This window comes from Lampetra planeri, chromosome 10, assembly GCF_965212315.1.
Source record: "Lampetra planeri chromosome 10, kcLamPlan1.2.h2, whole genome shotgun sequence".
NCBI lineage: Eukaryota > Metazoa > Chordata > Hyperoartia > Petromyzontiformes > Petromyzontidae > Lampetra > Lampetra planeri.
The window spans coordinates 5,433,540-5,461,297 of NC_136116.1; the positions used below are offsets into that span (position 1 = coordinate 5,433,540).

The 27,758-nt window shown below is 43.7% G+C and overlaps 1 protein-coding gene across 1 annotated transcript; it reads left to right on the forward strand.

Moving 5' to 3' along the window:
* The first annotated feature begins 1,143 nt into the window (after positions 1 to 1,143).
* LOC144721131 (collagen alpha-1(VI) chain-like) lies at positions 1,144 to 27,758 on the forward strand. Its single transcript, XM_078598527.1, has 24 exons — positions 1,144 to 1,246; positions 1,886 to 2,015; positions 2,726 to 2,926; positions 3,728 to 3,887; positions 4,230 to 4,343; positions 4,497 to 4,517; positions 5,084 to 5,137; positions 8,652 to 8,705; positions 9,692 to 9,745; positions 10,109 to 10,171; positions 13,020 to 13,082; positions 14,161 to 14,223; positions 14,695 to 14,757; positions 15,396 to 15,461; positions 15,765 to 15,801; positions 15,958 to 15,966; positions 16,487 to 16,620; positions 17,207 to 17,316; positions 18,759 to 18,945; positions 20,104 to 20,275; positions 20,386 to 20,415; positions 21,848 to 21,974; positions 25,864 to 26,053; positions 27,423 to 27,758. The coding sequence occupies exons 1-24, from the start codon at positions 1,144 to 1,146 to the stop codon at positions 27,756 to 27,758; spliced, it is 2,541 nt and encodes an 846-aa protein (XP_078454653.1).

Genomic DNA, 27,758 nt, shown 5'->3' on the forward strand with positions numbered 1-27,758 from the left:
TCACTGCTCTCGGTATACGCAGGCTGAGCGGACGTTTACAAGTAGGGAATTAATATGGGAGTTCATATTATTTTCCATAATGCAGGTTTTTGGGTTAGATCGCGTAAATATAAAAATGTGTTGTTAAACCCGCCACCACCCGACAAAGCCAACTAGTAAGAGTTGTCACGTAAACAGAACGTGCCAATTCGTCACGAGTACAGCAACACCGGTGTGTTGGAGAGCCAAGCCACAACATTTACAATCTGAGTACGACGTTTAGCCAGTAATTACAAACTAGCTTCATCAGGCGACGGCCAAATTTGTGTGTTTTATGACACATTTATATATTTACGCGATCTAACCCAAAACACCTGCATTATGGATGATATTGGCTGCGAAAGCCTACGTGTTAAACAGATTCATTTCGTTACGAACACGCATTGTGCTGTTTGCCTTAACTGTAGAAACAAGTCCTCTAAAACAATAGTTATTGTCCAACGCCACTCTTAATTCCTGACGCAAGTCAATGGTTAATGTTGGCCAGTCAAATGCGTACAAGCAACGATGTCTCATTACGGAGCGGCAATGCCAGTGCTCTATATTTTGCAAGAATTGGGGTCTCTCATGGAAAGTGCCATCCAAATGCTCACATTGTCCCACCAACTGATCGGGTTCCTTGCTCTTGCGTTCCATCTCCCCTTGCAGAATCATCTTCATTACATTTTTAGACGACCCTCTAAGTATATCTCCTGCATACACTACGCTACTTCCCATCAACATTCCCTAAGGATTCTGTACTCGTTCTCTGCAATAGTGATGTTTTTGTCTTTGCTCTGTTGTGTTAGTGGTGTGTTTACACACTAGAGATCTCCCTAGTAATAAAGCCGGGAAACTGGCTAAACTCAAACTCAGCCTTCTCAACAATCCCTGTGTACCCAATGTCTGTCAGCACACCTTCATTGTCTTTCTTGTTGTCATTCATTACCGCAGGTCAGATAATCCAAGCATTTCGTTTATTTTTAAACACAATGTGAATGTAATAGGTCTGAGCCAGTGTGAGCACAAGGGGGTTTTGTTGTACGAACACTGCGGCGTCGTGTACTCTGCTGATGCTACTGCAGGAAGGGCACTTGGGAGTGGATGTTCCGACTGCCGCTGCCGATGTCTGCTGTGTGGGTACGATTCCTTCTGCTGTCTCTGGGGCCATCGGGCATCCTGGCTCAGCCTCCTGGCCACTCTCTGCCGATGCGGTCCATCCCTGTCGGTGAGCACAGACTGCAAAATGTGACTTTTTACCCACGCTGCTGTCAACCCATCCAGAACCGGCCCTAGACCTTTGGGGGCCCTAAGCAAAAATTTGGTTGGAGGCCCCTTTGATGTTTGATTTTTTTCACCCACTAGCTAGCAGTGACTCTAGGGGGCCCTCTGCTGGCCACGGGGCCCTTTGCAATTGCAAGGGTCGCTTAGTGGCTGGGCCGGCTCTGAACCCATCACACAGCCAGCGTTTTGTATCCATTATTACAGGTCACGTCGGCGGTTAAAGGTCAGGGTGCAGCTGTAAAATTGCTTTGCTTCATGCCCTGCTGGTAGACTTGCCTCTGCTCGAGGAAGTTGTAGGCAGCCCCCTCAATGGCATTTTTGCCTATTCTTCCATGCTGACCAGACGTCTTGCAATTTGGTCGGAGCACCCACACTACCCCACCACATGCAGCCTGTAGGTTAACTAACATTGGCCTCCCAATTTATACTGTTTGGAGGACAGAGGTGGAGAAGGGGGTGGGGGGGGTTAAGAAAGTTGCCCATTTTAAGTGTGCTAGATATTACACCAAGGTAGCGTACGTTTACCAGGATGGGTTATTCAATGTAATTTGAATTTAGTTCAACTGACATGTTTGGACCACAGAATGCCCTGCCCATGTGCTGCTGGCTCTGGACACCTCGGAGAGCGTGGCGCTGCGTGTGATGCCCTATGGTCATCTGGTGGAAAAGAGCAAGAGTTTTGCGGCCAAGTTTATCGAGACCCTCAGAAACAGGTGTGCACTGTTTATTGCCTCTTCCAATATTGGGCATACATTTCAGGAAATGTAAAAGGTGTGGATGATCATGACTTTAACCCAAAATGGTGTTTTAGACGGGCATAGTTTGGCATCCAGTTGAGGTTGGTAATTCAGATACAGATGCTCTTAAAATACCGTGGTGTCAGATTCAGTGATGTGACCGTGGCCTACCGGTAGCGCATTTTGCACTAATTTCAGAGGTTCCCTTCTCGAATCCAGTGACTGTCCTGATTATTACTATGGGTAGAATAACCCTAACACCACACACTGTCTGTTTTATGGTGTGTCGACATCAGGGTCCATCCTCTCCAATTTCGAAAATTGTCTGCAAATTGCTCAAGAGGAATTATAGGTAGAAATCATCGTCCCTTACTGACAGACTAATGACCCAGGTCACTCTTGAAAATGACACTCTTCTGATCATATTAGTCATCACCTGATTATACAAAATACATTTTAAAATTGTACATAAACCAACTTTTTCATTCACGCTGGGATAATGTTTGAGGCAAACCAATGACATTGGACATTGCATATATAAGCCACGTTTCCAAATCTAGATAATTCGCTTCAAAATTACACCCTATGCGTATTATGCTGCTGATGACGATGATATGGGAATTTTGACTGTGAAGCTGTCCAATTTGCAAACGAGCCTCCTTGAGCACCCATCCTTTCCCTCGTAGAACGTACCCGTGCGATCGCATCCTCACGTGGAGCGTGGGCACGCTGCAGTACAGCGACGAGGTGCACGTCATCAGCGAGCTCGCTGCGCTGCCGAAGCACAGGTCGCAGCTGCTGTCTCACCTCGCTACCACCACCTACATCGGGCGGGGCACGAACACAGACTGTGCTCTGTCCACAGCGAGCCAGCAGCTCATGCTCAGGTCTGTGCCAGCAAAAGACCTTTATGCTCCCGCTTGCTTGCTTGCTCGCTCGCTCGCTCTTGTGCCGTTAATGCCACCAAAACACAAGTGTGCATCTGTACGAGTCTGAGAGATCCAGTGTCCCCTTTGTGCCCATTTTCGCGTTCCACATCGCATAGTAATGCTGTAATGAGTTAACAGAAATAAATCTCCACTCGATGTGGCTCAGGGATCAGAACACTGAGCCAGCACTGCTGAAATTCCTGGGTTTAAATCTGTGCAGGCATCCATGATTTAACCACGTTCTCATGCGTAGAGAGTTCAGGTTCTCAAACTAACTGCACAAAATAATCTTTTGGCAATATGTCAACTCTCAGAATTCGAAACATTGCTTTGTATGTATATATAACTTTTTTCGTAACGTACGGAGCCAACCGTGCTAATCGGAGGTGTGGTAAGGATAAACTTAACAACAAAAAGCAATTCTAAAGAAATTAGTTTTCAATATAATTGCCATGCAAATAACACGAATCAATGCACAGCATGTGGGGAAATACACTGTTAAAATGTTGATACAAGAGGTGTCTTGACTCAACTCTCAGAAATAGTTCTATGATATCTGCTTCCACAGACTATTCTCCAGCATGTGGCATGATGCACCACTCTGCACGAGTTCCTAAGAGAAACATCCTATGACCTGACGCCAATAGCAACAATTTCAATGGGAGAAAATAAAACACCCGAACATTATTGTCATTAAACAGCACTCACTGTCTTCCAAATAAACTTTCCTGGCGTGAAATTTTGGTTGGCCCGGCACAGCCGCGACGAGGGACAGAGCGGTCAGTTTCTGGTGGTGGTGACGGACGGGCACCCGCTGGACGGATACCAGGAGCCATGCGGGGGCCTTGACCACGCGGCCACGATGGCCAAGGACCAAGGCATCAAGCTCTTCGCTGTCGCCATCTCTCCTGACCACCAGGTTGGCCAGAGCCCACACAGGAAAACTCATTCGAAAATATATAATACATTTTTAATCACAATGAATGTTGAAAATTAATTAGTAAATTACCAAATTGGGTAAAGTCACGTGGCAAATTTAACTCCCTGTTGTAAAATTACTGCAGGTATAAATAAAAGCCTGTGAAACGTAGTGCCTTTGTGATAGCTACGTGCTATAATAAATGGTGCAAAAAAACATTTATTATAGCACAGGGCTATCATGAAGGGGACATAAAAATTCGTACAGCACCTCGATTATGTACATTGCCCAAATATATAAACACAGGTCCATGTATGCCTTTGTTGGATGCCACCCGAATAGGAGCAGCGGCTGAGTGCCATCGTGTCGGGGCCCAGGTACAGGAGCAACTTCACAGCCACAAGCAGCAAAGAGTCCGAGAATGTGAAGACAATCGAAGAGATCGTGGACATCATCGTAAGGGAGGCCGACCTGATACACGAGATCCGTGTGCAGTCTGACAATCAGTTGAGCACCAAAACACGACAAGAGCTGGATTCATAAGCACCCCACACATTACATGGCTTCATTGCAAAATTGTCAATACATGTTTTCTCTCTTCCTTTTTAGTACGAAGATATGGAGGCTATGGTAAGGAGAAAAATATATAACCTACGCTTATATTTTCATGTTACTTTTAAAAAATCACACTTAGCAACGAGTGCTCTAAATTAAATCTTAATATCGTTATTCTCTTCCCAACAGTGTTGCTCATTTGAATGTGAGGTGCGTATCTTCCTATTAAAAACCATAAACACACAGAGCATGCCCTCCTGACAAGTTAGTGTTGTTCGTCGGGAGGAAAATATAATTATTACATGTAATCTGTGTGGACAATTAATGTAATGTTTTAAAGCATGCTACGATAACATATGTACAGCAAGATGAATGGTATCGTTCATGGTCATTTATATTTTTGAACACGTTTCGAATCGCTTGTCATCCGTAAAAGTAATTTTCATTTTTGTCAACGACAGCCTCCACGTGGGGAGACTGGGATACGTGGAGGCATCGGGGAGCCTGTAAGATCAATTCACCCATCACTTGACCTTACAGTGCTCAATGAAAATAGTGTGCGTGTAAATGGACGGCTTATTTTGCGGTCTTTATCATTGGTTATTCATCCGTAAATCTCACTTTACTGAAAACCGTTTCAGGGAATTGATGGGAAGAGAGGTCCTCTCGGAGTTTCTGGTGTCATGGGACAGAAGGTGAGTTATGTTCAAAGTGTAGACATCTTGTTCATTATAATAACAACAATAATGCCCTCTATTCAGGAAAGCCTCACCAAGTCTTACAATCTTCTTGGTTCTTTCGGTAAAGTCACGTAGAATGGAAATAATAAAATAATAAAAATAAAACATAATAAAATAATATAATATACTAATATAATTCAATAATATAAAAGTCTTACAATGTTTAGTAGGATCCTGCTGCATTGCGATGTTTGGCCAATTTCATGAGTGTTTAGCATGTGGGAGTATCTAAATAAAACACAAACATGCAAAGGTAGAACACTTGCAAGACCTGCACAGTTACATTTGTAAATGTGTTGTTGTTCTGCCATCTGCCAGTCATTTACCAGCCCAAGCCTACAACAACTGGTAATCCCATACAGTTTCCAATCCAAGTACTAATCGGACTCAACCCTGTTTAGCTTCTCAAGTAAATGAGATCTGATCCCTGTTGGGCGATTTCATCATCGGCAACAGGCTGGGTTGTATTGACAATGGGCTGAATATTGAGTGATAAATACTACAATTTGACCGTGTCCTTGTTGGTTCATATACACTGCATGTGTGTGTTACAAAGAGCCACAAATTAACTGATATTCTTTGATCAAGATTATTCTGTTCCACACCTCCACATAGTGCCAATGTCGTGAGACCAGTTTAGATTCACACACACCCATCTCATCAAGAGGGCATGTCGTTTGCAGGGAATCCCAGGCGAAGATGGGCCCCAGGGTTCCCAGGGTGAGAAGGTAGGACTCGCGCTGGCAGACGGCCTTCTCTCGCTTGCTACGGTCACAGTGTCGTCCGTGCGATGATAGCTGCAGGCATAGGGCAGCTACAGCGCTCTTGTCCAAAGGCTGAGCTGATCCGATCGAAGGTTTGATATTTTCAGCACAAAGAAATATCTGCCAACAGAAATTGTTGACCAACTAGAGTTTTGCATTTTTTTCTCTGACTTTTATACGTGAAAAAAATGCTTAGTATATGTAAATGGTAGTCACCTATAGCTCATTTTGTGTTGAATATGTATAAAGTGGGCTTGTTAAGAACACTTGAAGAGAAGGGACGATGGCGGGTGATCAAGAATAATGATGGACTGGCAGTCAAGGGAGGGAATGCATCCGAGAGGACGTCCAGCCAACAGACGGTGTGACGAAATTAACTTGTGCCCAGGTACAAGGCACATTTTAACACGTAGGCTTTCGCGACCAATATAATTCATAATAGAGGGTTTTCTGGGTTAGATTGGGTAAATATATAAATGTGTCGGTGATGGCGGGTTTTAATGACACATTTATATATTTACGTGATCTAACCCAAAAACACCTCTATCATGGACTAGGCACATTATTACAAAACATGCCCATAACATATGGTGACATATGGTGACAGCTTAGAAAGGGCTTTACTCAGTTGTGGATTGATCATGGTTCTTGATGAACTGTTAGTGACTAAAATTAACACAAGGGGGCTGAGTGACTCAGGCATAATATGATTGATCCGGCACCGCTAAGATGCTGGATTCAAACATTGCAAGACACTGCCGTATATGTATGTATGTTGAACTTCTTTCACACCGTACTTAGCCAACTTTGCTAATGTGAGGTGTGGGTGTGGTGCACACACAAAAAAAAACCATCACAATATATTGAGTTTTTCATTTAACTTGGCTAAATTATGCCGTGCATTCTAAAATATATTACTACTGACACGTGACAAACATTTCTATGTCGCAAAGCATGTGTGACGGTGCAGTGCCCTCTAGTGATAAAATAACATTATGGGCGACGCTACATTGGCATTTGTGCACAAACAGTTAAAAAAGAAACCCAACAATCACCCTTAGTGGTGTGATGAAGAAGGGCCATTTTTAGAAACGCCTATTGTATATATTTTATTTTAAGGCAGTGTAAATACTGAGCAATGTGCGCCTGTGTTTTAAAGTGATAATAAAGGTCACCTGAAGGGATTTCGGGAGAATTCCCATGGTCGATCCTTTTGCGGGCAGTTCTCCGTTAAATAAAATATGGAAAATGTAAAGAAATTGACACACATTTTATTTGGTAGATTAAATAACCCTGTAAATGAAGCAACCATAATTTGTTTTGTTTTATTTCCCAGGGAGAACGTGGAATTCGAGGTCTTAAGGTACTGCTGGCCAAGTATTGCATGAGCAGGATTACTAATTTAGCAATATTGCAAGCGTATAGAAAGTACTTTGTTCACCTTATTAAACAAAAATTAATTGCATGTATTGGGTTGATACAAGTACATTTTGTTCCAATGCCGTGAGGTTTTATATATATCTATTTGTTATATGACAGATAAGAATGTACAGTTGCACAAAGCTGTGCTGTATGTGGTATTTAGTACTATGTATTGCGATGCCTTCATCGTTTCACCATTAACTGATCAGATTCCACTCTTCTTAGGACATAGCTCTGTGAAAAATGTTAAGTATAGAAACTATATTTATGACCTGTGATGAAGGGGAACTTATCTTCTAAAGGGCAATGTTTTTACGGTCTGCCCAAAGTAGATTACTCTTTGCAGACAATGTTACTTTATGCAGTGTACATATAATATTGGTGGTTCAATTAAACGACGAAGCGGCCTTGTATTGGCATGACTGTTTGACGAGCACTTGGAGCAAGTACTGTGTGATGATGGTAATGTGAGTTGTGCTATTACAGGGGGGGAGAGGGCGCCCTGGTATAAAGGTCAGTGCGTCATTCTCGTCCAGTTTCAACAATGCACCCATATCATGACACAGCATGAATAACACATAACCAATTGGGCAGCTGCACAATGGAACAATGTAATTTCTACTGCTTAATAGAATTGGATTAAAAAAAACAACATTAAAATATATCAGGTAGCCTTTTTTCCCAAAATGATTTTCACCTCAAATCATTGCCAATTCATCATGGCAATGTGTCATTAAATATAAATAATGATGAAACTGACACTATCGGAAATGTAAATGAGAATTGCAACGATGTGTCCACACAGCAGAATGAAAAACGGGATAGAACGTGGTCATTTTGATTCTTCATTTATTAATATCGATCTCTTTTGTTGCCTATTAGGGGAGAAAAGGAGACGCTGGGACCGAGGGGCTGGATGGAATGAAGGTGAATGTCAGGCGGTGATTTATCATTTGCCTGCTTTTGTTGGATGAGCACTATTTTTTATGCTCCAATATAATCTATAGTCACGTATGAGGCTTGTCGGGCTACGTGTTGGGCAGCAGTGGACAGTGCAGAAATAAAATCCATTATTGTTCTGTACCTCTATGCTCCCACTATGCTCCCCACCTTGACCAACCTGCGCTGACCAATGTGCGAGGGGGGATGGGCAGGGTCCAGGGGACTTTCAGCCCCAGAATATATTCCATGACAAATGTAAGCCCTGCCTGGCACCTATGGGCGTCTGTACTGTTGTGGCGAAGGGTTGCTCGTAATAGTGACAATGGCTCTCGCTGTTACAGGGAGATGCTGGATTCCCTGGGTTGCCTGGATGCAACGGCGTCGACGGCGTCCCTGTGAGATGCAACTCACACATCGGAATGTCTTAACACATTCAAATGTGCTTACTTTGTAAAATGCATGTTATGTTCATTTCTTTGTTTGTTAAAGTTTTGAATTGGTTGGGGGGGGGGGGTGTTCCTTCACTATTTTGTTTGTAGGGAGGTACAGGCAAGCGAGGGGTAAAGGGAGACCCTGGGCCTCCTGGAGAAAAAGGAAACAAGGTATCTATTCACACTATATATATATGGGTAAAAGGCAAAGGTACAGCCCTGCAATTACTTGGTCACGTCACTACCAGCAGAAGAACCTCGACGAAAAGGAGCTCAAGAGAGTCCTTCTCTGGAGAGCGGAGTTGGCCTACTCTTCCACGCTGGACATTTTAGAAGATGCGCGAGTAAGCACACTTTACCCCACCAGACGTGACCTGCCTATCGACTTACTGTGGTGGTACCCAATTATCCTGCTGGATGGACAGAAGCAGGGGGGGGTGCGAATACTTAAGACACTTGCCCCATTGTTTCTACTGCTGCGCCGGGAAATTGAATCGAACCGGTGAATTCTGGATTGCGAGTATAGTTATACCCACTTTGATTATTACTTAAATAAAACATACACGTTTCTCTGCAGCCATAATTACGTGGCAACATTTAACAAACGGTGGCATATTGCTCTTGTGAAACGCTGAAAGTAAAAACCCTCCATGTTTTCATCTTAGGGGGAACCAGGCGTTGAAGGAATAAGAGGTCCCATTGGAAGCCCTGGACCACCAGGAATGAAGGCAAGCAGCTTGTGACTATTAACAACATCGCCTAACCGACTGTGTGGCAAGTGATGCTTTGTGCAGCTGCACCGCTTGCTGATATTATAGCCCCATTTCCACCTGGGGTTTATTTTATTTTTTTGTGGGAACACACCTCCGGCATGTTTGGCAATTTAATTTCAATTTTGTAAGTTGTTTTTTCTTCCCCCACCTCCCCCCCCTTTATTGTTCCTATTTCAGGGCAACGAAGGACTGCAAGGTCATAATGGTACCAAAGGAGATGAGGGAGAAGAAGTATGTAAAAATAATTTACAATGTGTTTTTAGAAACAGATACATTTGTATCTAAAAACCTGACAGCATTCAATTGCAGTCATTGCTTTATCCTCAGACATTGTCATGAAATATTATTAATTTGTCTTTTTCTCTTTTATCTTTCAGGGAGATATTGGACTTCCTGGCGATACAGGACCAAATGTAAAAATATATATTTAATGTGTGGAAGTACGTTAATGTAATTTTCAGACTGAATTTTGAACGTACCACAGACTTTCCATTTTTTTAACGTTCAACATCAGAGCCGAAGGGAACTTATTCTACACAAATGCTCCGAGTGGTGTATTGGTGTCATCGTGCGGTTGTTGTTCTCTGCTTTCAGGGCACAAAGGGGGAGCAGTGGGGACGGGGAGTCCCAGGGATTCGAGGGGAGTCAGGCGACAAGGTAACTCATTCCAAACGACGTGACCGCTGCGATGTCCACACGTTCATGAGCGTCAACATGGATGTTTGACGCAAGGCCGTAATTATAATATATATTGGGAGGGACACATCCCCCCCAATATTCAAATATGCTCAAAATGCCCCCCCCCCCAATATATTGCTATAAAATTAATTTCTGTATATACGATTGTGGTTACGGTTGTACTTTATGAATCCCTAATCTCTGCCATTACATACAATGAAACAAGAAAAGGTAAAAAAAAGAAAAAAACTGCAATGTAATGCAATACACTATTATACATTATTGTAAAAAATACAAATAGTCCATCCTGTGTTAGTGATTTTTTAAAATATATTTTAGGCAGGAAATTATTTTCAAATTTAGATTCTTTTTTTCTGGGGGGGGGGGGGACCCCAGACCCCCTGGAAGGCTACAGCTTTGGTTTGACGTCTCAAATCTGCATCCGTCTCAAATCTGCGTCCGTCTCGTCATAGATTGTAACCATAGCACAAAGTTGTGGTCATGTCAAATGAGCTGTCACGCTATCATATTCCCATCGGTAATGATGGTATGTCACAACAGCCCACAGCACTACATGCCACGAAGGCCAACAAAACCAACACAACAGCCGCCATTTAATACTAAATGGCATTAATACAAATACGGAGCTTGTGTCAGGCTAGATGCATTGAGGGAATGTGAAATTTCCCAGGCTCGCTGGCAGGTGGTCACCGGACAAACTCAGGTGTTAAGGGTTAACCGAGATGACTGGCAGATGCAGTACTAGTCCTCCCCATCGTACCCACATGCCAACGCACACAGAGCCAAATATTGAGCCTCCCCCCGTTAAGGAAACCCTAGCCTTTTTCACAGCCCATTAACTTCCCAGAGCCTCTTGGTCGAGTCCTGTCTTATGCGGCTGCCGTTTCTCGGTGATTTCTTGAATCTTCATTGCAGCTCATCGACGAGTACTGTAAGTGCGCGTAACCCTCACGGTGGCCTCCGCTGGGCTCAGTGGCGCTTCCACCACCTATGGACATTCAGTGTTGCCGGCCACTCGATCATTAATGTCACATCACCCACGCAGCAGCCTCGGCGAAGCAGGATGGACGATGCCTGGGCACCGAGAGGTTTATACCTGCTCCTGTGCTGCAGCTGTTGTTCCACATCCACGCATGACAATGCACAATCCTTTGTGCCAAAGTTATCTTAATAAACATCTACAACAAATACGTTTGGTGTGTTGGAGAGAGTACAAAATGTCCTCATCTTATTCTATTGCCACAGCGCGCTAGTCACAGTAGTGCTCAAGGCAATGGCACAGAGAGATGACTGTCTCCTGCAAACAATAGCCCGCTCCTCTCCACACTTCATAGGCACTGCTAGCGAAGTAGGTTGAACACCTTCGGCTGCCTTATATGACACCTGGCTCTGAATTTACCAAATCTCACGAGGCCTCCTATTCCTTAAGCATGCCGAAACCTCCATTCGCGGGTCACAAGGCATGATATGTTAATTATTCGTACACATGTGTTACTAATTTTTCAATAATTAGCAAGGTGTGTTCAGGCTTGGAATCATGCTTATATCCAAACAGCTTCCTGGATAAGATTTGTGTAATGTTGGCTCCAAATGCGATGCAAAGAGACGGCGTAATAAATAAATAAAAACTAAATTCCCTGAGCAACTATATACAATCTTGATTTGAAGCTTTCGTGACTGCAGGAATCCATACTCTTTGGTTCTTTCGGTAAAGTCACATAGGTAGAAAATAAAATAGATCACGACGTTTCGGGCATAACACAAACGTCCGTCATCAGGTGGGAAAGCATGGTCTGCTGCTGATGCAGACTGTTTTAAAAGGTTTGAAATGGGTGTAGCCCCAAGGGTCATAAAAAAACTATATATACAGTGGTGTACTTTATTTATCCAGAAAGATCTTGCCATACATTGGTCAGGTCAAAATAAATTGCTCCATTATGCGGTTAATTTTCCACCTATTATTAACATTCTCTAGAAATACAAGCAGTGTAAAATAAATAAAGGCATGACATTCATAGAAGGTTGTGAACCTCCGAGTACAGTGTGAAAGAAGTTCAACATACATATCCAAAGCTTGAGATCTTACCCAGTGGGCTATGTCAAAGATGTTCAAAATTCAAATTAAAGTTTTATATAATGAAGAAGTGCCATTGCCCGAAACGTCACACATTTTCCTTTTGAGACGACGTTTGTGACAAATGTGTTGTTTTTTGTTGTCATTTTTACTTGTGCATCACTGCCAACGCAGCATCACCAAATACCGTAATTATGTAAAAAAAATGGGTGCCTTGTAGCTCTCCTTGTTCAACCACGTCGCCCGCGTTATCTTTTTGGAAACGCAGCAGTTCTATCAATAATCCAGTTGTTGAGATGTTTTAAATTAACAGACGCATGTTGGCAGTGCTGCTAACATTTTATGTTGGGCAGTAGTACCGGTGATGGTTTAGTCTGGATAGGGCTAGGGTGGGTGACCACCATGCACGAACGGGTTGTCACAGAGCTGCGGGGCTATGTGCTGGGCAGCAGACAGCAGTGCAACAAATAACCCCAGCTACCTGCACTGCGTTGGGAGGCCCTTATCAAGCAGTGGATTGACAAAGGCCTGTACACGTAAATGCTTTTTTTCAGTGTTACTGTCACTTTATGATGATTGGTACTCGAATCCTTATTCGTAAATTTTCATGCATTATGCATACATATAGTGTGTGTGTTCCCAATGCCATTTCTGAATCCCTAATTACAGTATATGGCTGATGTGCCCCTGCACAATTTGAAGCCAGGTCTCGATGCTGTGTGTCCTTTACAGGGGGAAGAGGGGCCTCTGGGCCCAAATGGGCATCATGGTCTTCCAGGATCCATCGGCCAGCTGGTGCGTTGAGTGCCTGGCATAAGCATACAATGCCGTACCTTACTGGCAGTGTTTTGTTATCTGTCTGCATAAATAATTGAGTTATTTCCTCATTCAGTAAAATACTGAAACGTACATTGTGGGCAGCAGAGGGCATTGCGGCACATTATTTGGCCTATACAATACTATGCACCGACATCTATGCTCCCAGCCGTCGCAAACCCACGCTGACCAGCGTGGTGGAGTGTGGTCGAATAATTCCCATGACCCGTATGGCATGTACATTTATGTCATCTATCTGCACCATGAATATATATTGCTGGATTTAAAAAAATGGTCTGAAACTCATAATTAATTATACACTCTGTATTTTATATTTTCTTCTCCCAAGGGTCAACCAGGCATAGAGGGAGTGAAGGGCTTCAAAGGAGAGGATGGACCGCAAGGAGATGAGGTCATTGTTACATTTAAATTTCCCAAAATCTATATAAACAACTCAAAGGTCACAGTTGCTCTATATATGGACAATTACATTTGAAACTTAAAAATATATATCTTCATGGCTTTTGCAATAATAACAAAAGAAACATGGGTTGTGGGACTGCAAATATTGTGCCCTCATCATGATTTCTGTCCAGTGCCCTTTGCAAGAACATTACCACCAAACATTCACAATGATTATAAGCAATGGTGGCATTTAAAGTAGCCATGATCTGATCACCGAATCTGCCATTATTATTGTTAATTCAATATGATGACATTGATGGATACATATAATTCAAGATGAGGGCTAAGGATGTTAAAGATTAGAAATGAACCAATATTTCAAATAATAACGAAATATATATACATTTTCTTGCTGTGGTTTTCACACCTGATGATGATTGCTTGTGTTGCAACCGAAACGTCGTGAGAATTGTATTGTTTTATTATTTTATTATTTCGCTTCTACATAACTTTACCGAAAGAACCAAGAATATGAATCCCTGCAGTCACGAAAGCTTTAAATCGAAATATAATAACGAAATAGTTTAAGAACAACATGAACACCATATTAGCAAAGCCTTTTTCAGTGTTCAGATATCCTCCATTTTTGCAGGGACCCAAGGGATTGCAAGGCCCTGTGGGAGACCTTGGACAAAAAGGCCCACCAGGAGACATAGTAAGGTTAACCCATGATCTGATTGTTATGCTGCTGTTGAATAATACGATTGTGAAATAACTTTAACTCGGATGGTTGTGGACAGATTTGAATGATCACATTCATTTCGTGATGGCAGGGTGAAAATGGGACTGCTGCTGTGGGGTTGATGGGGCCTGCTGGCTTTCCTGTGAGTTGGGTCTCTTCCATTTAATTATTCGAACAACAGATTTATCATTATCAGTTCAATGTTTTTTTTCTGAAATTACTCTCACAAGAATGAATACATTCGATTTTTTTAGGGATCAACGGGAGAATTGGCAGAAATTGGCGAAAAGGTGAGAAAGTGCAAATTACGTGATTTTATTTGCACATTTTCCACAACTGTGTAAACGGGAATAGCTATTACTCCCCTGACAAAGGTAACACGTGAGTGGAAGTGAATGAAGCTGCAGCGTTTTCCCCCACTTTGTTGGGTCTTCCTCTTGACAGGGTCTCAAAGGCTTCATTGGGCATCAGGGGGACGTAGGTGACCCTGGAGATGAGGGGGACCCGGTGAGAACAACTACACACCTCCCTCAGTGATTCACACAACCCTCCCTCGCCAGGGCTTAATTTATCACTCAGCATTTTCTGAGTAACTGGTCGCCTAGAGTAGGCACGTGACTCGTAGCCACAGCAATAGCGAGATGTATACAGGATGTGGTGTGCTGAGTGCATATATATTTTCCAGGTCACCGACCCGGACAGACACAGCTGAAACTCAGCTCTATCCGTCGTCTACTCTGATTAAACAATGAACACAAACACGACTTATAAATTATTTTTCAAACAATCATTTTAAGCTGTGTGTGTACATTTATAAAACAAGAGCCACACTTGGTTATATACAGTAAAAAATAAGTAACAAAGTGGAAATCGTGCATGTGTTTTTTTGGTGTTGATTGTGACCATGTTATTGGAGTGGTCGTGCAGTGGTTCGCACACTCCACTTTGAACCTGGTAACCAGAGTTTGATTCCTGGTTACTTCAGCGGGGGTCATGGGCCTCCTACCTGCACCAACCTGCACTGACCGTCATGGTGAAGTATGGGCAAAACAAATCCATCTGGAAGTCTTCATCCATCAGTGAATGGACAACGGACTGCATATGTATTATTAATGTTGCTGTGGGTAATTATTATTTGTATTCAGGGTGAGGAATCAGGACAACAGGGAATGATGGGGCCCATGGGCTACCCGGGACCTGAAGGTCCCTTGGTGAGTCACTTCTGGCCCATGTGGCACAGTAAACACACTTTCAGAAATCGTAGCTATGACTAAAAAAATAAGTAAAATTATTTAAAATTTTATATCCGTTCATATTTACATTTCTCAGGGTGATAGAGGACTACCAGCACCACCAAAGTTGGACGTGAGTTTTTCGTTCCTCTGTTCGAATGTATTTATTTTGTTACACACAATAATCTGTCTCTCTGCTGAATTCTTCATTCAAAAAGACCATTAAAAAAACACCAAAACCCATGATATATATTCATAATGAAGCCTTATTTTGATTTACAGGAATGTGACATGTTGAACATCATCAAAAAGATGTGCTGTAAGTTTTCCAAACACCATTTTAAAAAACTTGTCTGGTAAAATTTTCAAATACAATAATTTATGGTGTGTTTAATTAAATGCCGTAATTTAGTGTTTAAATGTTCTGTATCCTGTTTATGACTAATTTGAAAATCTATTTTTTTATCTTGTCCAGCTTGTTGTGGTAAGTACCTTACTATTGCATTTGTTTTATCATTCCATTATAACCCTAAGTGTCATTACATATTAACAATAAAGCGATGGTTTACACAAATCACGACCTCGTGCAGTGTGTTGTCATCGGCACGAGAGAGACAAAGGAAGCCGTTTGTCTTGCTGGCTTCATGTCCTCATAGGGTTGCCACCTGCCCTGGTTTTCTCAAGATTGTCTTTTTGTTGAGGGTAGCTGTCCTGGAAGCCCTGTAAAGTCTTCCCAGCACATTTAAAGTGCCAGTGTTTTTCAGTTGCATAGTAACAATAATAATACACCACTCAAGACAATGTATTCAAGTGTAGTTCTCCTATTTTCTGATATTGTGAGATATTCTTCTTCCCTGATTTTGTTATACCTTACAGGTGGCAACTCTACCTCCGCCACTTGTGTCCTTTGCCCACCTTGATACATACTCATTAACAACATATTTCCCAACAGTCTATCTAGCTAAACAGGGGGTGTTTGTCTTGTGTGCGTACGCCCATTGAAGAATGCAAGTGTGGCCCAGTGGAGCTGGTGTTTGTTCTGGACAGCTCTGAAAGTATCGGCCTGGAGAGCTTCTCCCTCTCCAAGGAATTCATTATCCACACCCTGAACCGCGTCGTTGCGAACGGAAATGTTAAGGTGGCACATCTCACACTGACAACCGAGGGGAATTTTTGTCCTCCTGCCTTTTTGTTGTTCTCCAAGGTGAAATAACAGCTCGCAAAGAATGTCGTTTTGCTGCAGTTAGAAAACCAAAATGGGAAAAATGTATGACTTCAACTTTTTTTGGTTCCACCCCTTTGTTAATCTACTGCTAAAATCCTCCCCACGCCGTGTCAGATATGGTGGGAGTTTGCAAACCATACTTCACCACGCTGATCAGTGCGAGTTGGTGAAGGAGGAAGTCCAAGACCAGTTTGCATGTCACTCACCACTGGTGTTAGCCAAAAACAGGAATCAAATTCAGGTCGACGGGTTCATAGCGCAGTGTGGTTAGCACTCTGCCACTGCTCCACCTTAAATTGAATATTGTGGATATTCATGAGAAACACTGTTCTTCTGAATGAGCTGTGTGACATCAAGCAATCTTGATTATAAAATGTACTTTGAAAATGCACATGGATACGAAATGAAACTTAGATACATTTTGGAGGGTAGTTGAATAAATGAATGAATAAAGGAATGAATGACTGACTGACTGAATAAATGACATTTGCCTGTTTAGCCAGAAAATGAGGGCTCGCACATCACAGTGGTGCAGTACAGCCATGGAAAGATGCAGGAGCTGGTGAGCTCCAACAAGTCCTCCATTCAGTCCTTCAACGACCTCAAGCGGTAATCTGATTTGGATGCGCAGCACAACCCAAGTTATTCAACTTACCAGATGTTGTCCTGTTAATGTAAACTTCCACGTAATCAATACGAGACAATAGAGAGAGATATACTGCATTCGTCTTCCTAGTTTCGAGTGAAACACGAAAGCAGCATGGAGGTTAAATACATTATTTATCAGTGTCCTTGCGTTGTATGTACATTGAACTTATTTCACACCGTACGTAGCCAAACGTGCTAATCGAAGGTGTGAGGAGCTCGTCCGTATTGTGCTGAATCAGAATAATTTTAATCGCCAGAGAAAAATGTCTTGTCCAGGCCCCCTTGGTGGTCTGCACTCACGGAATTATGATGATTGTTTTAATTGAGACCTTCATTCAGGCATGCAATCAACAGTGGATTGACCAAGGCTGAATATCATATAATCGTGCACGGAATAAAAATGTAGGCAAATTAAGCGGATCCAGTTATAATTACTCTTTTACAATTCTGCACATTATTCGAATGGAAATTGATTAAGGAGCTTGGACTTAATGAGCTTGTACTGGAGACACAGCCAATCTACAAATTATAAGGTCTTGCCATCATCCCTCATTAGGACGTTTTTTTCATCCATAAATTGATATTAGCTGCTGATGACGCTCATGGTGACAAATGGTATTCCACATCGGTGCTTATTTTATCTAATAATAGCCCTTTTTGTAAATCCACTGCTGGATCAGGGCCTCTCCACACCGTGCGAGTCATGGGAGTTTAGTTGACCATTTTTTACCGTGCTGGTGAGTGCAGAGTGATGAAGGTGAGGAGCATAGAAGTACGATACAACAATGTAGTTTGGCTGCACTGTCCGCTGCTAGCCTATTGCATTGGGCATCAACCTATAATACCCGTCGTGCATACTTGGTCACCCATTCGATCATTATCCGATGTCAGGCAAATCACCCGGAATGTGCCCGACCCTGTCAGACTTGGGAAGCTAAGCAGAGGTTAAGCCTGGATAGTTCTTGGATGGGCGACCACCATGTAAACATTGTGGGCAGCAGAGGACATTGCAGGAAAAAATATACATAGTTTCTGCGTGACTTTAACGAAAGAACCAAAGAGTAATTCCTGCAGTCACGAAATCTCCAAATCAATATACTGTAGTTACTTTCTGCTTCCTCCACCATCACCAACCCCCGCACCTCCGATTAGCACGGTTGGCTACGTACGGTGCGAAAGAAGTTCAACATACATGCGTTAAGTATGGTGAAATAGCTCTCAACGACCGGCATGGCACGAGGAGACCCTGATCCAGCAATGGATTGACACACGGTCTGTGCCTACAAAGTCACCCGATGCCTTTATACCAGCGACCCCAGAAAATTACCGAGCGAGAAACGAATCCCCTCTGGGCGTAACAACAACAAAGTGACCAAAAAACAACCCCTTTCACGTCGCCGCAGGGAGATCAAGAGCCTGCGCTGGATGGCTGGCGGCACGTTCACGGGCGAGGCGCTGGAAGTCACCCGTCGGCGTCTGAGCGACTCGGCGCTTGCGAGCCGAGCTGCGGTCGTGCTCACGGACGGCAACTCGGACACGCTGCGCGACCCGACGCCACTCAACTCGCTGTGTCAGCTGCCCGGCATGCGCGTGCGACCCCACGCACCGTGCCAACGGCGCGCGCGTCAAATCGTGAACACGGCCAAAAGGGGCCCCCTTATTTTTTGTTCAAGCCACGCTGTGTGGGGGGTGCTTGTGCGGGGTGGGTGGGGGAGGTTCCGTTCGGCCGGGTAGAGGGGTGGATAGACGGGCACGGCACGGGCTAGAGAGGAGATGGGAGTGATGTGGTACAGGAGGATGTGGAACTGAGTGGACTTGCCTATTGCTGGTACCAGCGGTGTCAAGATCGGCCTCTGTGGAGGAGGCTCGTGAAGGACGCTGCTGGGCAGTTGGAGGCAGTGGCCCTCCAACAACAACGGAGGACGGGGGAGCGACGCTCACAACAACGAGCGGAGCGCCGGGTGGCTAAAGCACAGCGAGTTGGCACAGTCGGGGGAACAGGTGGTACATTGGCCAGTCATCTCGGTCATCTCAGTCAGTCGACCCGTGGCACCTGCTGGGTGTCCCGTGACCTCCTGCCAGCCAGCGGGCTTTCGACACTTCACGTGTCCTCAATGTGCACATAGCCTGGCACAAGCACCTTGGTAACGTCACCGCTACTTAGTGGCGAATGGCGATTGTTGTTGGCATTTCAGACGATACTTCAGCATGCTGGTCAGCAGAGGCTGGTGAAGACGGGCAGCATATATGTGAGAGCAGAGTACAGTACAACAATGGATTTTGCTGTACTGCCCAGTAATCGGCCTATGACAAACTGCTCGGCATGGTGGTCATTCATCCGAGCACTTTCCAGACTGAAAGCTGCTTAGTTTTGGAGACATGACGAGATCAGGGATATTATGGGTGATTTGTTCATACACCGAAATATATTATGATAGTAATAAAAAGCATTGCAGCAAAATTTAAAATGATGAACTATCCCTGCCAGAATGTTAATGCACAGTCTCACAATAGCGTCCTGGTGCTCTACCAACAGAACTCTGACCTGGTCACTCTGTAAACGTGATAGTTGTCGGTATGTGCAGTTTGTTGGGGGGGGGGGGTGAGGGGGTATGGATAACTCTCATCAACAGACCTCCGTGGGGAACAACTAAAACCGCGTGGCAGATGACAGCGAGTGACCCGGGCGAACCTCGCGGCTCTTTACGCAACACCGACCCGTGGTCGCGTCGCGTTGTGGGCGTGCAGGTGTCGGCCGTGGGCATAGGCAGCTTCTTCAAGCACGCGTGGAACGAGGAGGGTCTCAAGGAGCTGTCGTGCGACGCGGACGGCGCTCCTGGTGTGGTGCTCACCACGAACGACCACGCGGGCCTCGTGGACGACGATCTGCTCGCCCGCGTGGTCGACTTCGCCTGCCGCGGTGCGCACCTCGCCGATGACCTCGCGCGCGCGGTTTCATTTGCGTAGTTGACAAAGACCGACCGCGTGATTTTGAGTTTTGTTTTTACGTCCTCTGTTTTGCTTTTACAGACAAGAAATGTCCGGACTTCAAGTGTTCTAGTAAGTGGCATTCATGATGCACGTTACATGGCATGGGTTGTACGTGGAGGGCTTCCACGAGAACATTAGAGAGCCCCTCTTGAGGTTATTCTGGTCGACATCTGGGAAGAGATTGCAGTATCCCACACTTTACCCCAACACAAAATGCTCCGCTAATCAACTGTGGTGTACCCATTTATATTTCTGGCAGGGGAAAATGAAGAAACTTGCACAATCGTTTCAACTGCCATGCCAGAAGATCGAATGGGCAACCATTAAATTACAAGTCCATTGTGCTGTCATGTCATGGCAGCATCCCGCATATGCATGGGCATAGTATTTTCTAAATAGTACATTTTTTATTGACCATATACAGGGTGTTTCAAAAAGATGGATCCAATTCCAAAGCAGTCTATTTCACGATGGCAACATGTTACAATTACACAAAAAGTTACAAACGGTTTAATGAGTTTTCAAGTTTTAATAACCATTTTATAATTGCTCTATGTGCCCTCCACCTGCTGTACGGACAACATCGAGATGATAGTTGAATTCGTCCCAAACGCCTCTCTTCTCACGTTTTCCTCTGAGTAGCGCGGTCGCCCTGTGCTCTTCCCCTTACATAAACAGCAGCCTGCTTCCTAAAAATTGTCGGTACCAACGACGAATGCTCTTTGACATTGGCGGATCAATGCCAAAACGCCGTTGAAATGCACGCTGCACCACAATTACGGATTCAGTTTTGCTGAACTGCAGAACGCAAAACACCTTGTGTTGTGGGGTCACCATCTTGCGAATGACTGAGGCTAGGGGCTGTTTGTGCGCTGGGAGAGGCATCGAGCGGGAATCATTTGAAACTCTATGCCCCGCCCTCTCTATGCCCCGCCCTCTCTATGCCCCGCCCTCTCTATGCCCCGCCCTCTCTATGCCCCGCCCTCTCTATGCCCCGCCCTCTCTATGCCCCGCCCTCTCTATGCCCCGCCCTCTCTATGCCCCGCCCTTTCAAGTGGGAAGAGTTTCATTCATGGGCGGTTCATAGTTGCAGAGATACAGCGATTTCAAATCGGGTAAATTTTTTTAAACACCCTGTACTTCATGGACCACTGATCACGATTAGTAAATCAGCATCACCAAACACTAAAGTAATGAGACTCGGTGAGACTTTTTTGGCTAAAGTGTATGAGTATAATAATCAGAAAAAAATGTTTTATAAAAGTGACTTCGCCATGTGCACTTACTGATACATTACACAGACGTGGTCTGTTGCTGCATATATTACAATACGGATCTGTGCATGCTCAGAAAATGTTAACACAAGCCTAAGCAGCGGATTATCAAAGTTCCTAGAGCTAGCTGGAGGAGCAACAGCACGGGGGAGGGAGCCTTTAATCACTCCCCTCATTAACGTGTTAAGTAGTTTCTACCACACACAAACAATGTGGCTGTGTTCAAGTTGAAGGTTTCAAGGGGCCAACCGACCTGCTGATGCTGCTGGACGGATCATCACGCGTAGGACACAAGAACTTCCAGAACACAAAGGTCGCTGCCAAGCACATCGCTGACCTCTTGCTGTCGTCACGGTCAGTGGCTCCCGTGGTTTCTCTGGGGTCAACCCTGTAAGCGTGACCTTGTTTAAAATAGGGGGGATATAAAACGCAGGGGGGTCATGACACAGTCAGTATTGAACACGCTTTAAAGAAATGTTAAACAGAAGTGTAACGAAACTGATTTTGTCTTGTCATTATTCTGCTCTCTCATCCCCTATATGTATGTATGTTGCACGTATTTTGCACCGTATGTAGCCACCCCTGCTAATTTGGAGGTATAGATATGACGATGGAAAGCTGCAACACCTATTGCTTAATTGCACTCATCTTTTTTGTACCAAGGGTTTTGACTTTACGATAAGAATTTAGAATAGGGGCTGAGTTTTCAGCAGAAGGGGGTGGTGGACGGGGTGAGGGGTGGTTATCCTCCTCAAGACCTAACGGCCCTACAAGACAGCACTGGGCACCAATAAAGCTCAGCCCTCTTCACAAAAGAGCACAGGAATGGAATCTAAAGAACACATTCCGGACTTGAAAAGGTACGGGCAAGAGTTCCACTTCAAGGTGAAAATCAAATGATAAATTAGACTTAAAATGTAGCACAGCCTGTAGGGAACCTGTATGTAGGTCATCATTTGCACACAGACGATGTGTGGTGGACTGCCAATGCTTATAGGATAACGCGACTTTGCGCCAAATTAAAACATTCTTCACCAGATTCCCAGAGCGACCCTGTCAGTGCTATGTGCTGGGTGCTTTGAGTGAATGTGTCGTGTATTCTCCCGTCACAGTTTCAACGGCAGCTTGCCAAATATAGCGTGTGATGAAGCACCACTAGCGAGGCTGTGATGATTGCAATTTGCATTTAAACTTTCATTCACAACAATACACAAATAACATGGATATATATTTAGGTCATCTAAGTCATTGATAGAGGGGTGAGACGATGAAAAAAGCAAAGATCCTTTGTGGTGTGATGGTGAGCACACTGCATTTGCAATCCAGAGGTCGCCAGTTCAATTCGATCTTCCAGCACTGCAATTGAAATGGAAAAGTTTATTACCCCCCCCCCCCCCCTGCTTCTGCCACGGTGGCGAGATGCTAACTACCTCGCCTGGTATGCACGAGGGCATGGGTTCGATCCCAACCCTGATGCCTGTATATTTGGAGTTTGCATGTCTCTCTCTCTTTCTTTGTGGTCGTGTCGATTTTTCTCTGGGTCCTCCGGTTTTCCCCTCGACATTTAGAAAATGCATTTAATAATAATAATTCAAATTTATAATGCACATTCCACCCTAAGATCCCGATGCGAAAAGCAGGAAACAAAAACAAAACCAGGACAACCGACCAAACTAAAGAGGGAAGACCATTTTAAAGAAAATGAGTTTCAAAGCAGACTTAAATATATCTACTGACTCCGATTGTCTGCTTTCAAGTGGCAAGGTGTTCCATAGCTTGGGTGCCATGCTAACAAAAGCTCGATCACCAAAAGAGCATAACTTAGACCTGTGAGTGCTGAGCAGTTGGAGATGAGAAGATCTTAAGGACCTTGATGGAATATATAAATGCATTAGCTCCTGCAGGTAATGTGAGGTGAGTCGTTTTAAAGCCTTATTGGTTAATAGCATTATCTTAAAATCCACTTGGAATTTGACTGATAGCCAATTAAGAGATAAGAGGACTGGTGTAATGTGCTCACGGAATGGTGTACGTGTAAGTACACCAGCAGCTGCATTCTGAACAAGCTGGAGTCTGCCCAGTACTTTGCTCGGTATCTTAACCAGTAAGGCGTTGCAGTAGTCGAGTCGAGATAACACAAAAGCATGGACCAGTCTCTCCAAGCAGGTGACAGGAAGCGATGCATTCTGGCAATATTTGTCAGGTAGAAAAAGGACATTTAACTACCTTAATATATGTGCCTCAAAGGATAATGACCGGTCAAACTGAACACCAAGGTTTCTGACCTGTGTGGGACGGACATCGTGACCATCAATAAACAAACGAGCGAACCAATTTTAGAAAGATGCAGAAGGGAGCCGATGAATATGGATATTGTCTTGTCAGCATTTAATAGCAAAAAGTTTTGGCACAACCATGAAATCACTGCTGTTTGCGATGCAGATAGTATAGAAGATGCTGTTGCCTAGGCTGGTCCTAACCGGATATAAATTTGAGAATAATCTGCATAGCAATGGTAGGATAAGCCAAGATGTCGGAGCAGAATACCCAGTGGTGCAATGTCGATGCTAAAAAGTGATGAGCCCTGTGGAACACCACAGAGAACCGGTCTAATTGGTGACTTCAAGCCATCCTTTGTGACGAAGTACCTATGTTTCTTTACGTAAGAGTGAAACCACAAAAAAGCTATGCCAGAGATCTCCATTGAAACTTCCAGTCGCTCAAGGAGAACTCTGTAATCAATGGAGTCAAATGACGTGCTTAGATCTAGCAGAATGAGGAGGCTGACAAAAGCTTTCATCTACTGACGAAAGTAAATCGTTGACCTCCCTTACTAGAGCAATCTCGGTACTATGCGCAGGTTTAAACCCCGATTGAAAGTGGTCAAATAGATCATTTGAGGCTAGGTGCTGATGTAAACAAGTGACCACAGCTCGTTCCAGAATTTTAGACACATACAGAAGGTTGGATATTGGGCGAAATATTTCTGGAAGCTCGGGATCAAGACCTGGCTTTTTAAAAAGTGGGTTGACTGCAGCCATCTTTAAAATGTCAGGAACTGTGCCCGTTTTGAGGGACCTGTGGAGAAGATTGAGGATTAACAGCCTCGATATAACAGAATGGTCCCTAACAGCCTTGAAGGGAAGGGATCCAGTGGCAGCAAATAAAGAGATGAGTTCCGTTTAAAAGTATTTGGCAGCTATACATTCCACATGATTAGCCACTTTGTTGAGCTATTATCATTTGTGGCCAGGTTGCTTCTGAAAAAGAGCTATATAGCTTAGTTGGCCTTTTCTGGTACAGTAAAATGAAAAAAATGTGTTGTTGATTAGTTTAGAATAACTGGGTATACCACAGTTAGTTGATTGGCAGGATGTGCGTGGTGAGATAAAGTAGAGTACAGTACTCCCACATTTTCCAATAAATACCCCCTAGAGGGGCTCTATATAGCTCTCTCGAGTAGAGGTCCTTTTTCGATCTGGTAAAAGTGAGAGCAAAGTATTAAACAAGGACTAAAGGTTATATTTAATATCCAGCGCCTGACCATACATCAGGTAGAGCTTGAGAAAAGGCCAGCATTGACAAAATGTCACGCGTCAAGATGTTTTAAAAGCTTTGCTCTCTTACATTATTTTTTGGGAAGGATACCATTACTGTAATTTTATAATTAACTTCATTACCATAACAACGCTCTGACCTGACTGAATGAAAATACCACCGCCATTACGCGGATCTTAATCATTTTAAGTAACACATTTAAGTGCTTATGTCCCTTTTCTTCCACATTTTAATGATGGTCATCTATGCCGAATACAATATAAATAATTTTATTTAAGGCATGTATCAGCTCATTGATGCCATGTCTATTTTTTTTTATTAAGCAGATTAGTCATATTCAAAGAGCATAAAATATGCAAAGGAGTAAAACATTAAAGGTATAAAATTCCACGTATAACCTGTACCGAACATTGTGATAGGTGTGATGACACAATATCACCTGCATTATTAATACAAGTTACATTTTGTACAAGAAGAAAGCCATGTTATTACCCAATATGCATTATTGTGGAGCATCATGAATAATAACATATGTAAACAGACCTCTGCTCAGTGTCTTCACACACATAATGGTGGCCTGCTTGTTTACATTATGAGTATTGTATACATTCAACGAGGCAGCCTTATAGCTTTTTGAAAGAGTAACCGTTGCTCCCTTCTCTTTTTTTGCCCCATCCACCCACAGGACTGGCAATGTGACGCGAGTTTCGGTGGCTCAGTACAGTGGCTCGGGGCCCGAGCAGGTGGACGTCGCATTCAGTGGGGAGCACGAGGTGGTGGAGACTGGCCTCCGTGAGATCCAGTACTCAGGGGACCCGGCCCCCGTCGACCTGGCTGCCACCATGAGCTTCGCTCAGAAATATCTCAAAGAGACGGTGATCATCGCCTAAAAAAAGCACACACGTTTTTTTTTTGCCCTTGCCACGTGATATATTACTGCAATAAAATGCAATTTGGTTTTCATGCAGCTTCTGATTGCAAGCATATTTAGTCTATGAAAGAAGTTATAGGGCTCCGTGTGAAACTGTGGGGCTCCATGTGATTCTATGGATCTTTCTCGTAGTCCATACGATACAGTACAATTTGGTTATAGCTTCCGAATGAAATTGCATCTCAAGATGCTGTACTAATATAGTGGGTAAAGTAAATGTTTATGACCAAAACACTGAATGCACCCAATCTTTTCCAATTTCAAAAGCTTAGCAGGGTTGATCATAGCAGGGTCGGATGAGAAGCTACCTGGGAATATTTCTAAGCTTGGGTTTCAAGGTGGCTGACGGATGAGAGAACTTCAATGGAGTGTTGAATTTGTGCAGAACTGAGTGTTACGCCTCACGTGTGTTGGATTTTTCCATGATTTTTTATTCGTGGAATTATACAAATGCATTAACCTCCTGAAGAGTTGAGACTATGTGAGGCTTTCCTGAGTAAATAAACGACATTCATATATTTAATGACATCAAAAGTGATTTGTATGAGTACGAACAATATGCAATTTGAGGTGTACGTGCTTCAAATATATTTATTTGTATCTGCTTTAAACATAAAAACTAAAAACTATTTGGTGATACAGCATATAACACTTCGTTTTCGGCAATGGCTCTTTCCATGTGCTAATAATGGTCAAAATGTCACTGATTACTTATTTATTTTCTTTTTCTTTTAAATAAATAAGTGTGATGGCTATTTTAATAAGGATGCAATGTTTAAAAAGGAATACAAATGTTAGAGAAAGTACTGCCATTTATTTTATGGTGTAAATAAACGCTACTTAGAATTCGCTTTTTTTCCTGTATTAACTGTACAGTTCCTTTCGATTTAAAGCTTTCGTGACTGCAGGGATTCATCTTCTTGGTTCTTTCGGTAAAGTCACGTAGAAGGGAAATAATAAAATAATAATAATAGAACATAATAAAATACAATTCTCACGACGTTTCGGCCACAACGCAAGCAGCAGTCCTCAGGTGTAACCCAGCTTAAATATACGCTGCCAAGCTTGGTAGTGTTCATTCAGACGCTGTCTTTCCGACAGACCTGTTCTTCACCTGAGGACGGCTGCTTGCGTTTTGGCCGAAACGTCGTGAGAATTGTATTTTATTATGTTTTATTATTTTATTATTTCCCTTCTACGTGACTTTACCGAAAGAACCAAGAAGATGTACAGTTCCTGTTTTAAATTGCACTGATGCAGTTGTTGACACTTGCTCCTTTACTGATGCGAAGCGTGGATTTCCCCTGTGCCAGGTGCGAGACGAGACTCGGCAGCAGGCTCTCGTGTTCACCGACGGCTGCACGGAGGGCGGGGAGGACGGCAATAAGCGATTGTCCGAACAGGCGGCTGAGATGTTGAAAACTGGGATGTTGATCTTCGCCGTGGCTGTTGGAGAAGGACTTAGCCAGGATGGATTGCTCCGGCTGGTGTCTGGTCAGAATGAGAGCACGGTCCTGGGCAGCACTATCCGTACAGAGGACCGCATAATCACAGTGTCGGGTTATGCCACTCTTAAGCTCGATATCACATGTCGCAAGATAGCCCGCACCATCAGCACGCAGCAGCCCCGTGTTGGCGGTCAGGAATAG